Raw genomic sequence first — 14,624 nt, forward strand, 5'->3', positions numbered from 1 at the left:
ACTTCAAGTGACATTTTCGAGAACCAGTGACTACTTGTATATGTGACGTAAATCATGTGATACCATAGAGTGGAATACCTACATTTGTTAATGCAGTTCTAATTACACATACACATTTTTGGATTGAGTGTACAGCATGTAATGAACAAACAAAAAATATTTACATTATTTCACTAAAATAAATTACTTTTCTCTTTTTTGCCTGTCAAGGAACGAATCGAGGGTGGAGAGTTCTAAAACATACACATTTTTGGATTGAGTGTATGTAATGAATAAAATTAGATAATTATTTCACTTAAATAAATGTCTTTTCTATTCTTTGCTTGTCAAGGAACCAATTGAAGCCGGAGAGTTCTAACACATACTCATTTTTGGATTGAGTGTATTTTATGAATAAAATGAAAGTATATTATTTCACTAAAATAAATGTCTTTTCTCTACTTTGCATCTGAAGGAGCCAATAGAAGCCGGAGAGGGAGAACAGAGAAGCTCCAGAAAGAAGGCCCACCTCCGATGATGAGAACCGTCATTAGACTGTGGTGCCATGAGGCTTGTAGAACATACTATGACAGAATAGTGTCTACAGATGGTAAGATAAATCATAGAATGTATGTACAGTCGAACCTGCTTTAGTGACCATCTGTCTTCAAAGACTACATTTTTTGTTTTCCTTGAATGGTTTCTCGTTGAAACATGTACTAAAGGAACCTGTCTACAAAGACCACCTGCCTATAAAGACTACTTTTCTTGTCTCCCTTGGGTGGTCTTTCTAGACAGGTTTCACTGTACATTGTAGATTTGCCTTTTAAAGATCTTTAGCAACTAAAATATCTTCCCCAAAATATGTGACTGCATGAGTATATATAAACCCATTCCAAAAAAAAAGTAGACTTTCCAAAAAAGTCTAAAAAAATGGACCGTTTCATGCAATTTCAGATGGTCTAAAATAATACTTTTTCACTCAAATAGAACCAAATTTCTTGGGTTACAGAAAATAATGGTCCTTACCTTTGTCGTTATAGAACAATGTTCTTGCAAGTATCCATCAAAGGTTCGTCGATTGCCACACTTTGATCTGTACAAGGTTTGTCGATTGCCACACTTTATTCTTACCAACGTTCGTCGATCGCCACACTTTACTTTGACCAAGGTTCGTCGATTGCCACACCTTGATCTGTCCAAGGTTTGTCGATCGCCACACTTTACTTTGACCAAGGTTCGTCGATTGCCACACCTTGATCTGTCCAAGGTTTTTCGATCGCCACACTTTACTTTGACCAAGGTTCGTCGATCGCCACACTTTACTCTTTCCAAGGTTTGTCGATCGCCGCACTTTACTCTTTCCAAGGCTCGTCGGTCGCCACACTTTACTCTTTCCAAGGCTCGTTGATCGCCACACTTTACTCTTTCCAAAGTTTGTCGATCGCCACACCTTGATCTATCCAAGGCTAGTCGATCGCCACACTCTTTCCAAGGTTTGTCGATCGCCGCACTTTACTCTTTTCAAGGCTCGTCGGTCGCCACACTTTACTCTTTTCAAGGTTCGTCAATCGCCACACTTTTCTTTGATCAAGGTTCGTCGATCGCCACACTTTATTATTACCAAGGTTCGTCGATCGCCACACTTTATTATTACCAACGTTCGTCGTTTGCCACACTTTACTCTTTCCAAGGTTTGTCGATTGCCCCACCTTGATCTGTCCAAGGTTTGTCGATTGCCACACCTTGATCTGTCCAAGGTTTGTCGATTGCCACACTTTATTCTTACCAACGTTCATCGATTGCCACACTTTACTCTTCCCAATTTTCGTTGATCGCCACACCATACTCTTACTAAGGTTCGTCGATCGCCACACTTTACTCTTTCCAATGTTTGTCGATCGCCACACCATACTCTTACTAAGGTTCGTCGATTGCCACACTTTACTCTTTCAAAGGTTCGTCGATCTCCACGCCACATTGTTACCAAGGTTCGTCGATCGCCACACTTTACTCTTTCAGAGGTATGCAATTGGCACACCTTGATCTGTCCAAGGTTTGTTGAATGTGACACTTATCTCATACAGAACAATGTATATCAATCATAATCAAATCTTTGAAACAACAAAGTAGTTTTTATTCAAAATATATATATATATATATATGATATTCACTTTATTATTACTCTTACAAGTGCTGGTAATCAACTGCAGTCCATGTTCCCCTGTTCAGGACATTTTGGGAACCACTCATAAATGGGTTAATGTAACATGGGTTTAAGAAAGTGAAAAATGCTTGTTATTACAGAGTGAAAGGTCTGTATTACTATTTGAATTAAATGAATACATATGGAAGACTTATGTTTTTCAAAATATTATCATAGGAACATGAATATTCTAGTTATAGAAATATTTGAAAAATTCAAAGATCATTTCAGTAATGCAGATATTTAAACATTATCTATATATGAAAAAAATAGAAGGAAAACAAAATTGTCATTGTTACACTCATTACAAATTACATTGAAACAACTTTTAAACTAGCTCTGATAACAATGGTTTATGTATTAACAGGGAGCCCCCCCCCCCCCAAAAAAAAAAAAAAAAAAAAAAAAAAAAATAACAACAACAACAACAATGCAATGGGGAACTTTCCAAAATAAAGTAACAAAATGATTGTGTCCACCGGATAGAATGTCCGTTCAGATGAGAAACGATACCAAGAACAGTAATTTTGGACGAGTAGTTTTTGTTGTAAGACGTCTTAAGTAAGACCATGTCAGGTTCCCACTTTTGCCATTTTTACCAAGTCACTTCCTTATAAATCGCAGTTCCTGTCATCATATCATCGAGCAACTATGCCCATCATTGGCACACAGCTGAATGCACACTAATAATGGCATACGTATTGCTCATTGTTCGACGCTAAGGCGCATTGACTTGGTAAAAATTGACAAAAAAGGGAACCTGACATGGTGTCACTCTAAGAGATGCAAAACTACACTACCAAAAGGACTATTCTTGGTATCGTTTTCATTGGAAAGGGCACCCTATCTGTTGGACATATTAATTTTGTTGAAAAATCAACTGGTTACATCACAAATCCATCTGTTCATTAATTTCTCTCTACTCCCTAAATCATCAATGTGTAGCATTGAAAAGATATGCCTTTACACTGATTACATTAAAGGGGTGGTATAGTTTTGGCAAGGCCGAGCTTTAGTATCCAAAACATGCACAATAACATTACAAACAAATAAGTACAACACCACCATAAGTACAACACCACCATGCTCGAAAGGTAAAGAAAAAGTGACTTAGTAAAAGGCCCATCATTATTTTTAAAAAAGCCATTCAAACAAAAGAGGGTGCTCTCTAAAAAGCAGTGGTTTCAACCATTTTTCATACAAAATTATGCATTTAATGTCTGTCATTAAAATTGTAGACATTTTCAAGTCTTACACTCAGTTTTTCATTATCTCACAAAATAAAGCCTAATTTGCTTATTTGCATACATACAGAGTGTCTCTGGCTTAATTTTCTTCTTTTGATCCAAGGAATATGTAAATTCCAATATCTTGGTAAAAACACCATTGTAATAGATATTCCATTTCCATTAAAGGGATCCGGTAACTTTGTTTTAGATTCTGAAACAAAATCCTGGAGTTAGCTCATGCTGCAATGATAATTATAAACCTTTAGGTGAATCAGGAACCCCATGACTTTTACAAGCCGATCGCCTGTCTGATTATTAAGATATTTATGATTGGAAAATCACACTACAGTCTATTGGGGAAAACAAGTTTGGTAAAACCGGTCACAGATTTTTAAAAACTTTTTTGAGGCACTTCTTGATCATTTTGAAGCGCGATTTTTTTTAGGGCTTCAATATTACACAATGTCACAGACACTGATAACACGTAGGGCCGTGCATCTCAGATTTAACATTGTTTAACGATGCCTATGATACATTTGAATAAATTATGCAAATTAGGCCTAATTTGCATATAAACAGAGCTTAACAAAACAAATCTTTTGATCCAAAAAATATGTTCTCTTTTAAATGTGTCAATAAAGACACCATTGTAATGGAATATCATATTACAATGAATAAATTTGCATAAATTATGGAAGTTAGACCTAATTTGCATAGATACAGAGTTTGGATGAAATTTTTTTTTTTTGATCCAAGGAATATGTGTCCTTAGTAATCATCGTACCTCAAAATGCAACAAGCCTACTATAATTCACACATTTTGGCTCATAGCACATATATCTGGCCACTTTATGTGGGTTTGAGGAAAGGGAGTCACATATGAAATTCACTATTCATTTGTTTAGCAATTTCTACTTTGTCCTTCATAAGAGGGTGTGTGAAAAATTCATCCTTTTCATGCACGTACTGTACACGAAGGGTGCAAATGATAAACTGATTCTCCACGTCCTGAACATCTGTCTTGGAAAGCCTCCGCCCTTTCAGAAATCGGACAGAGGCAATACCATTTACATTGTCCAGGTGCGAAACTTGTCCAATGGGGGGAAATCTGCTGCCTGAATAAAACACAGCCACCCAGTCTCCTTCGACAACAGTTTTTCCATTCCACAGGTGAAGCTGCAATGGAAAAAACATTTGAATTATTGGTTAGTAATTTTATATAAACAGTTCAAACATGTCAAGAATGATATGCAAAATGAGATTATTCTACAAACCAAGACAATAACAATTTTTTTTTTCTTTCTTTCTGATGCAAGCAGGATTGGTGCTGGGCGCATCATCATACTTTTTGTTGAACTGATTCATGAATAATTCCTATTTGGCCTGATAGTCTTCAACTTCAAACTTTTTGTACCTTTTTGGTTTCGATCATGCCGTTACACTACATACAAGGTCATTTGCAAAATTACAATCATAACAATGGAGCACATACATCTTTAAATCATTTATAACACATATACTAGGCTATTGTACATTATAGATGTTAAACACAAATATTCATGCTGAAATATGTCATGCATTAATAATAATCTATATACTTTAATTGCATTGAGTGAGCAACTATCAATACCTTAGAAGAAATATTCTCACCTTATCTATGCAGTTATCAAGGCCCAGGAAAGAAATGATGAACGAATGGTGATTATCCAGAATGATGTATCCTTCTTAAAATTGCAGTCCAAGTTTAGGTGCACACCAATTCCTTTATATAGTGTTATGTAATGGTAGTACAAGTCTACACCCCTCGGTAATAATATGTAATATCACTCAGTTTATGCCCCAATACAGATAAGACCCACCCTGCAAAATACCAGACCTCCTTCCAAGACATTTGTTTAATAACTTATTCTAGCCAAATAAACCCCAAATTGTATACACTCGATGAGAGCCCCCAAACCTCCAAAACAAAAGAGTTCCTGTCTTTCTCCCAATAACCAAAACCCCCTTTGTTTCATAAGACCCTTTCCCAGAACAGATTACATGTGTTAGCTAAATGACTGTGAGAGGGAACTTGTTTTTGTTCCTTTGACACAATGTAACCTACCCTCATATCCATTTTGTATCCTTCTGTATAAATTATGACATGTTCTGGCTTTGTAGAGAGGAGTTTAGTTTTGATCTCCATTTGATCAAGACCTTCTTTCTAGCTGGCTCTCTCTTCATCTTGTATTTTACAATGTGGAAGTTCATAATGAGGTGACCGATTCGAGTCTCCAAAGTTTGGAGATAATAAATACTCTTAATATAGTCTATCCTTACTTCTTCATATTTATTGATGTACCTCTCCTACCACCAATAACATAACACACCGATCCCAACACAACAATAGGCCTACATAGACTTCCATGGAGATATTGGGATATATTTCATAGTAAAGAGACCATTTCTTTTAGACTAAAGCTTAATTTTTGATGGGTCAGAGAGTGTGTTTGTTCGGTGATAACACAACTTGACAAAAAGGCATCTTAATTATTATTGCGCATGTTTTTTTTTGCTATAGCAGGCTGCATGGATCAGTCCTAAATTTTGAATCAGTGCATGGCTGCTGCTACAGAGTTTCAGCCATACTTTCAACCATGTAAAATACCTACAAGCATGTATCCAACCTCGATCTTCATCGCTTCTGAGCATATTTTCCGCTTCATGTTAACTTTGGGGTAATGCATGGATTTTGAGGCCTTGTGCTCAAATTTTAATTAGGATTTCATGACTATACTTGATATTTCTGATTTGCTTGCTTCTGCATATATCATGTATTTTATTTATAAAAAAGTTTCAATTACTGTAAATGTACATTCACAGTCTGCAGGTTTTTATTTCAAATTGATACATAACAATTTTGTTTTATTTAGATTTAGAAAAGCTGTAATTCTATTCTTTGGAAGAGCATATAATTTCATTCATGAATTGATTTCAAATGGTAGGTGGAAGAGTGTGCTCAAAACTAACATTTCCTAAATTCCTTGACCTCTATTTATCAAACCATAGACTTACATGTTTTAAGTCTATGAACAAACAAACCTACAGAAGCAAAAGTTCCCTCCTCAAAACATGGATTTATTATTGTATAACTCCATACCCTTGACAATTAACATAACAAAGTTTATCTGTCATGACGAAAACTCGTCGTTTAAAATTGAAACCCCCATTTGACTTTCACCATTTCTACTTGTACTAGAGCTGAGATTGTGATAAGCCCTAAGTAAACACTAGCGCTGTAATCCACCCCCACCGAGACCTTGATGAGGTGATAGCGAGAGAGAGATAAGCATGATACAAGGGGAAAGGAAGGGAGAAGGGAGAAAGACACATGCAGGGGTTGCTGCCAGAGTTAAAATTGTTGTTATATTGCCAATTATGGGTCATTTTGCTTCGTTCGAACTTTCATTTTGGTCTTCATCTAAATTATTAGTGACTTTAGGACATGAAAATATCTTAAAACAAGTAAAATACTTATTTCCTACTTCTCATTTCCTTTCAGGCAGACCCCAGTAAGAGTTTGTTTACACTAGTATTACGTAAGATGATGAAGAGTCCCACTGCAATCCAATATCTTAAATCTCTCACTTAGAGCCTCAAGGCTCTGTCCAAGTTTTTAAGGAGAGAATCGAAAGTGGGGTAGTGGTATTGAGACAGACATTGACAGGAAGTATAATATTATGTTAGGAAAATATCTACATTATGTGGTAAGCCAAATTTCAAATTTTGAAACTTCACTCACTATTTATTGAATAGTACATTATAATGTCTATAGTTCTGGCTCAATATTCATGACGAATTCAATGTCATTATATGAATCCTGAGCATAGCAGAAAGATGAGAACTGTGCCATGTTTTTGCTTATTACGTATTCATGAGGAGCAAAAACGTGCATACGACTTGAATAAATACGGGCGATTTGGCGAGCGCTGCGGTCTGACTGGGTAGTAAAACCCCATCATATTTCCATTGGTGCCTAGTAGCTCTCTCAAAGTTTTAACGAGAGAAACAAAACTGGGGTAGTGCTACCCCACCAGATTACATTGACTGCTGTGCTATAGTGGTGGGGTACAACGAGAGCTTTTCGTAATGTCATAATGCCCCTGCCACAAGTTTTACATACATCCACTCACTCGCACGCGCTCCCACACACTTACACACACACACACACACGCACACGCACACAGAGCAAATGCAAACACCATAATCGTACTCCCAAACCAACACAGTGCATCAACCTACATTGCCAACTCATTGCAGATGAGGTGATGTACTTCTGGCCAATGATATATCGTGCAGGGAGGTGGATAGTGGAAGTATTTTCTGTAGAGCATGTAGTAATTAGCAGAAAGTCTACATTATAGGCCTACTGACAGGAGTCATTCACTGCATTGAAAAACTTTAAAAACTTAATCTCTGTGAATATCAATCAATCATATATCATGATTGAAAATAATCATTATATTGTCAGATATAACAATTAAGTCTAAGACTCTAACATGGCTACAGCAGCAGCTAGGGATTAATCATATTCATGATCTGTCTATCGATGACATGGATTTTCATTCAGGCAGTATTTATGAGTGAGTTACTACAAGATTTATTGCAACTAAGTCTGCATGATGTAGACCTGGCAGAAGCACCAGTATGTATTGCTGCCAGTACTCCCAAGAAAAAGCAAAAATTTGCTCCCTCGACTTCACTCAGTGAGGACGATTTGTCTATTGATGCTATGGATATATCACAATTGAGTCTTGATGATGTATCTTCTGAAAATCATCAAGTTGGCGCTAGAAAACAACATGGCGATCTCTTCACTCATCATGTGGATGAATATTCATTCAATGAATCAGACACTGCTCATCATCAAGAATTTGTGCAACCACCATTGTAACATCGGAAACACCCTTCTTGTGATTACAAAAAATTATTTGATTTGAAAGGCCTGATTTGTGATTTGACTTGTGTTAAAACTTATAATAACTTATTTCAAAACAATTTATTCACTCTAGATACCCTTAAATATGGATTATCATCATTTAATTGGGTTTCTTTGCTTTGGACATTGCGGAACATTGGTTTTAACCATAAAATAGTATTGTAATAATGTATTGCAAATTTTTTGTTTTGGTGGGTAGCTGCCATGTGATGTTAACAAAATGTTAGGATAGATATGTCCTGCAGTTCATATATTTTCTACTACTTTAAATTCAAAGTTGTTTCGGAAGTTACAAAATTGTTTACAGAAAATTTGAGACAACTTTTTCAAATTTTGAGTATTTTTCGAATATTAGCGCTACTATAAATAAATTATATTTTCCTTCAATATAATCACTTGGAGTAACTAATAAGCTCATTCAAACCATATACAATCTCATTAATTTATTGTTCTAGTGGGTTAAATGAGGGTCTACATTGTTTACGGAAAATGTAACGTCCGAAGCACCATTTTCAATTGCTCTGTTCCATTAAAATACAGGAGTTGAATCAGATTACTGATATTTTTCTTTAAGATCCACCCATGCTCATTATTCATCAATAGAAAGAAGAAAACAAATTGTTTGTTGCTATATATTTTTTTCAGCTCAAACCAAAATGGTATGTCAATTTTGTTACAAAATTCTGTAAACAATTTGCTGCTCAGGGATACCTCATGCATATAAAGCAACATTTTTTTATTAAGCTATGGCCTATGGGAGGTCAATCTAGGTCCATGCTACAAGAAAAAGTTGTAACTGATGTCTAATTCTTTATCTTTGAAAAGTTTCAGGCTCTCAAAGGGCCATTTAGCTATTTTGTCATAGTTTTAAAAAAAAAACAGTACCATGCATATACACAAGGAGAGTATCTTTTTAGGGGGGAGGTAATGGGGTCAATGCCTGATAGTGATAGTCTTGTATTTCAGGCAGTGATAGTGTTATCAGTGTTAATATCTCACAAAAACCTCTTTTTAAAAGAGGAAGCATTAAAAAAGAAAATGGCGGCTGGTTTTGTGTAGAGCCCTCTATACCAAAACTGAACTATGCCTTGAAGAGAATACATGTAGTTTCTAAACTAAAATATACATTATAATCTTGTGCAGCCACTCACTTGGCATTCGTGCCTCTTGTATATTAGTGACAAAGATGTTCAAAGACAACCTTGAACATTGATCTCAAAAGCTCTCAATATTGTGATTGTTTATAGACATACCATGCAAAAAGCTGTACCAATTTTATTGAGATTTCAGAGTCTTGATGGGAATGGTTTCCAAAACTTGGCCTATCGGCATATAATGCATGTGTTCGTTTATGATATTTAATAAGTTCACAGTGTCGATATGCATTGAATAGTCATAAATTGTCTGAATGAAATATACTGCACAGCATAATTCCTATAGGTTTGGGTAATTCTAATTATAGGCATTATTGTGCATGTAGGTAAATGTATAAAACAAAGTGGTTGTAGTTTGTTATAGTCTGTTATTCCACACGCGATGAATTGTATGCAATTGTTTTGTACCTAAATAATGATTCTTTCATGTAATTCACAAATTACATTTCCACACGACAAATATTTTGCAATTTGTCATACCCATGATATGTTAAAAATGGGCTGGAAGTTATAACCAGTACGTAGCCTTCATTGATCTTGAATTAAAGCATCTTCAATATTTATAATATGTCAATTGTATTGACTTTGAATACATACAGTATTTCTGTTCACGTATTATTTATACATATTTACAATGATTCTTAATAGCCATTGACAGTGCTGTAATGAGCAAACAATTTTGGGGGTCAGAAGAAAGTCTTCATCCATTCATCACCAGGTATAGCATAATGGCAAGATTGGCAGGGTTGCAAACTTAGAGCTTGAGACTTTGTGAGGGAGTGAAGCAACTGAGCTGGGGGTTGGGGGTTGGGGGGGGGGGGGGGTGGGTGAGGGCAGGGTCCGAGGATGTTTGAGCGGTGTCTCCCTCTCCCACGATAGGGAGATTTTGCATTTTCTTCTTAATAATGTGCAATCTGGTCCATACCGGTCCTACAATTCAGTTATATGTGGTTAAGTGCATAATGATTTTACCGATTGTGATCAAGTTAAACTTTTGTCATGAAGAAAACATAATTATACCAAAATATGCACGCCAAGAATTAATGTTCATGCCCATTTAAAGCATAACACCACATATACTTATGATACAACAACATGAACAAGATATACCAGATGCAGACAAGACCGATTCCCGAGGGAGCATAGAGACCAAGTGACAGGAGGTGTGTTTGGAGGGGAGGGGAAAGAGTGTCTGCCCCTGCACAGTAAATGAGCTTTTGCAATTCTGTTGCACACTTGGGAAGGAAATTTGGCTTGAAATGAAGTAGAATCTGAGTTATAGAGTCTAAAAAAAATACTCCTTTTTTTCAAACACTGGTATCAAATTAAGACATGTTTTAATATTATTGGGGGGGGGGGGGACACTTTTTTTCTTGACAAACCCTCGTAACCCAAGACGAAAATCCAATTGAATCCCCATTGAATGTCCCCATTGAATCCAATTTGGAGTAAATGGAAAGTGAAACAATGGGTACCCATTGAAACCAATGGGGACCCATTGCCATTGGTTCCAATGGGGACCAATTGCCAATTGGTTTCAATGGGTACCCATTGTTTCACTTTCCATTTACTCCAAATTGGGGACCAATTGCCAATTGGTTCCAATGGGGACCAATCGCCAATTGGTTTCAATGGGTACCCATTGTTTCACTTTCCATTTACTCCAAATTGCCAATTGGTATTGAATTGGGATTCAATGGGGGCATTCAATGGGGATTCAATTGGTAACTCGATCCAGTTAGAAGAACCAGTGATAAATTATTGATACTTCATAATCGATATTGGCAACTGTCCACCAATTAGGTATATTCCAATCTCGTTTGCATTAACTTCATCACAAAGATCATTTGAAGTGAATTCAAGAGTTTCATTTACAGTGCCAATGGCTCGTACAAATATATATACTAAATATGTATATTGTTTTTTGGTTAGTAATCATATAATCAATATATAAATCAATATATCTATTGCTAAAACGTGAATGTAATTGTAACATGATCAGACAAAATAATCTATTGGTTAATAATTGCTGAAGGAATAAAGAAATCACAAAATTGATGTGCATTGTCATAATTTGCTTAACAAATCATGATAAATTATTTTTTCTGTGACACGTGTAAAGTGATAATGAATATTCATGAGATGCCTAGATTTGTTGGTTTCAATTGGCCAATTGGTTTCAATGGGACCAATTGAAGTCCAAATTAAGGCCAATTGGTCCAATTGAAACCAATTGGGGACCCATTAAAGTCTAATGGGGCATAGGCCAATGGGGCCAATGGGGCCAATTTGTCCAATGGGGCCAATCCGGACCAATTGAAACCAATTGGGGACCCATTAAAGTCTAATGGGGCCTAGGCCAATGGGGCCAATGGGGCCAATTTGTCCAATGGGGCCAATCTGGACCAATTGAAAACATCTGAGGTCCCATTGAAACCTGTTAAAACCTATTGAGACCTATTGAGACCAATTGAAACCAATTGAAACCAATTGAAATTTCAATTGGTGTTCAATTGGTTTCAATTGGATTTTCGTCTTGGGAAGAGTCAAGTATGGTGAATGAGGAACCTTGTTAAGAGTGAAGTGTGGCAATCGACGAACCTTAGTTATAGTCAAGTGTGGCGATCGACAAACCTTGGTCAAAGTAGAGTGCGGCGACCGACAAACCTTGGTCAGAGTAGAGTGTGGCGATCGACGAACCTTAGTAATAGTCAAGTGAGGCGATCGACAAACCTTGGAAAGATCAAGGTGTGGCAATCGACGAACCTTGGACAGAGTAAAGGGTGGCGATCGACGAATCTTGGTAATAATAAAGTGTGGCGATCGACAAACCTTGGACAGTTCAAGGTGTGGCAATCGACGAAACTTGGTAAGAGTAGAGTGTGGCTATCGACGAACCTTGGTCGGAATAAAGTGTGGCGATCGACAAACCTTGGACAGATCAAGGTGTGGCAATTGACGAACCTTGGTCAAAGTATAGTGCGGCGATCGACAAACCTTGGAAAGAATTAAGTGTGGCAATCGACGAACCTTGGTCAAAGTAAAGTGCGGCGATCGACGAACGTTGGTAAGAATAAAGTGTGGCAATCGACAAACCTTGTACAGATCAAAGTGTGGCAATCGACGAACCTTGGTCAAAGTAAAGTGTGGCGATCGACAAACCTTGGACAGATCAAGGTGTGGCAATCGACGAACCTTGGTCAAAGTAAAGTGCAGCGATCCACGAACGTTGGTAAGAATAAAGTGTGGCAATCGACGAACCTTGTACAGATTAAAGTGTGGCAATCGACAAACCTTGGTCAAAGTAAAGTGCGGCGATCGACGAACGTTGGTAAGAATAAAGTGTGGCAATCGACGAACCTTGTACAGATCAAAGTGTGGCAATCGACGAACCTTGGTCAAAGTAAAGTGTGGCGATCGACAAACCTTGGACAGATCAAGGTGTGGCAATCGACGAACCTTGGTCAAAGTAAAGTGCGGCGATCGACGAACGTTGGTAAGAATAAAGTGTGGCAATCGACGAACCTTGTACAGATCAAAGTGTGGCAATCGACGAACCTTGGTCAAAGTAAAGTGTGGCGATCGACAAACCTTGGACAGATCAAGGTGTGGCAATCGACGAACCTTGGTCAAAGTAAAGTGCGGCGATCGACGAACGTTGGTAAGAATAAAGTGTGGCAATCGACAAACCTTGTACAGATCAAAGTGTGGCAATCGACGAACCTTTGATGGATACTTGCAAGAACAATATTCTATAACGACAAAGGTAAGGACCATTATTTTCTGTAACCCAAGAAATTTGGTTCTATTTGAGTGAAAAAGTATTATTTTAGACCATCTGAAATTGCATGAAACGGTCCATTTTTTTAGACTTTTTTGGAAAGTCTACTTTTTTTTTGGAATGGGTTTATAATAGTCCATGCAGCTGTGTATTATTTCATATGATATATAGTTTTGTAGTTGCAATGTGTTAATAGTTGACACAGTATTGTTTGTTGTTTATCTGTGTATGAAAGACAATGATTGTGTTTCAAAAGAATGTGTGAATTAAATCAAATTCATATATTTTTATGTCAAATAATTTGATGGCAATCTGTTTTTATACCATGCTAGTAAAATAGAAATTTTTAGTTCAGTGTAATGGGATTCCCAGTGACCAGTGACCATTTTGTCTTTGTGGAAATACTTGGGCTGTTGCCTATAAAGTTGGAATAAATTAGCCTTACCTCTTTTAATGAAAAGTTTGTGACAACATAGTTTATTTTTCATAAATAGAGTTTATATCTTCTAATTAGAACTGGATTGATTGATCTAAAGAGTCATAAAGATTGATCAATAAGATTCTGAAGAAAAAAATATCCAACTTTATGGGCAAGAATGTATTGTCAGTCTATCCTTATTGTTACATGTATTTCTATTCATATTTACTCTGCAGACCAATCCTGGTTTCGGAATACCCTGGAAGAGGTCATTCAGACTCATTTCTGTGGTGGTCCCCCAAAGAGATATAGACCTAGCCCACCTCCCATCCCAGTTCCAGATCCTGTTCCAGATCCTGTTCCAGATCCAGAGAAAGGGGAGGTATGTGTCCCAAAGTAGAAATCTATTTTTTAATATAGATAATACATGTATATTTGAGTAAAAGAAATGATATAAGAGATACAGCATGATGAAAATTTGTAAGTATGAAATTATTTAAACGGCAACACACAATGGGGTGGAAATACACAACTGAAATAGAAGAAAGTTACTTTTTCATATATATGTTCATGTAATGATAGATGTTTACTTTCACTGAGATATTTTTGTCTTCATCGTCATCATCATTATCATCATCATTATTGCATTATTGTTATAATTATTATTATTATTTTATTATTATTATTATTATTATTTTTTTTTTATTATTATTATTATTAAATTAATCATTATTTGGCAAACTTTAACCAGTGTATAAACCTTTGGGTCACTTCTCTGGATATAACTGATTTGGGTTTGCAGGTGGACCACTACACCAGGGTTTCTCCCTGGTGCAGTGGGTTCTAAATGGGCAAAGGTTACTCTCCACTTTTCACTAT

At 36.6% G+C, this 14,624-nt stretch overlaps 1 protein-coding gene and 1 long non-coding RNA gene across 6 annotated transcripts in view; one reads left to right on the forward strand and one right to left on the reverse strand.

Moving 5' to 3' along the window:
* The window catches only part of LOC100890909 (dynein heavy chain domain-containing protein 1), a 73,879-nt gene that overhangs the window by 14,955 nt on the left and 44,300 nt on the right, over nucleotides 1-14,624 (forward strand). For all 5 annotated transcript variants that reach the window (XM_030990403.1, XM_030990404.1, XM_030990405.1 and 2 more), the window contains exons 4-5: nucleotides 455-589; nucleotides 13,982-14,127. In XM_030990403.1, coding sequence (XP_030846263.1) covers nucleotides 455-589; nucleotides 13,982-14,127 — 281 coding nt within the window. The remainder of the gene's footprint in view (nucleotides 1-454; nucleotides 590-13,981; nucleotides 14,128-14,624) is intronic.
* On the reverse strand, nucleotides 4,151-5,862 carry LOC115926061. The gene is made up of 2 exons (XR_004064951.1): nucleotides 5,065-5,862; nucleotides 4,151-4,590 (listed from the first exon to the last, which is right to left on the reverse strand). It is a non-coding gene; the product is annotated as an uncharacterized LOC115926061 (long non-coding RNA).

This window comes from Strongylocentrotus purpuratus, unplaced genomic scaffold (genome assembly GCF_000002235.5).
Source record: "Strongylocentrotus purpuratus isolate Spur 01 unplaced genomic scaffold, Spur_5.0 spur5_scaffold_19, whole genome shotgun sequence".
Taxonomy (NCBI): domain Eukaryota; kingdom Metazoa; phylum Echinodermata; class Echinoidea; order Camarodonta; family Strongylocentrotidae; genus Strongylocentrotus; species Strongylocentrotus purpuratus.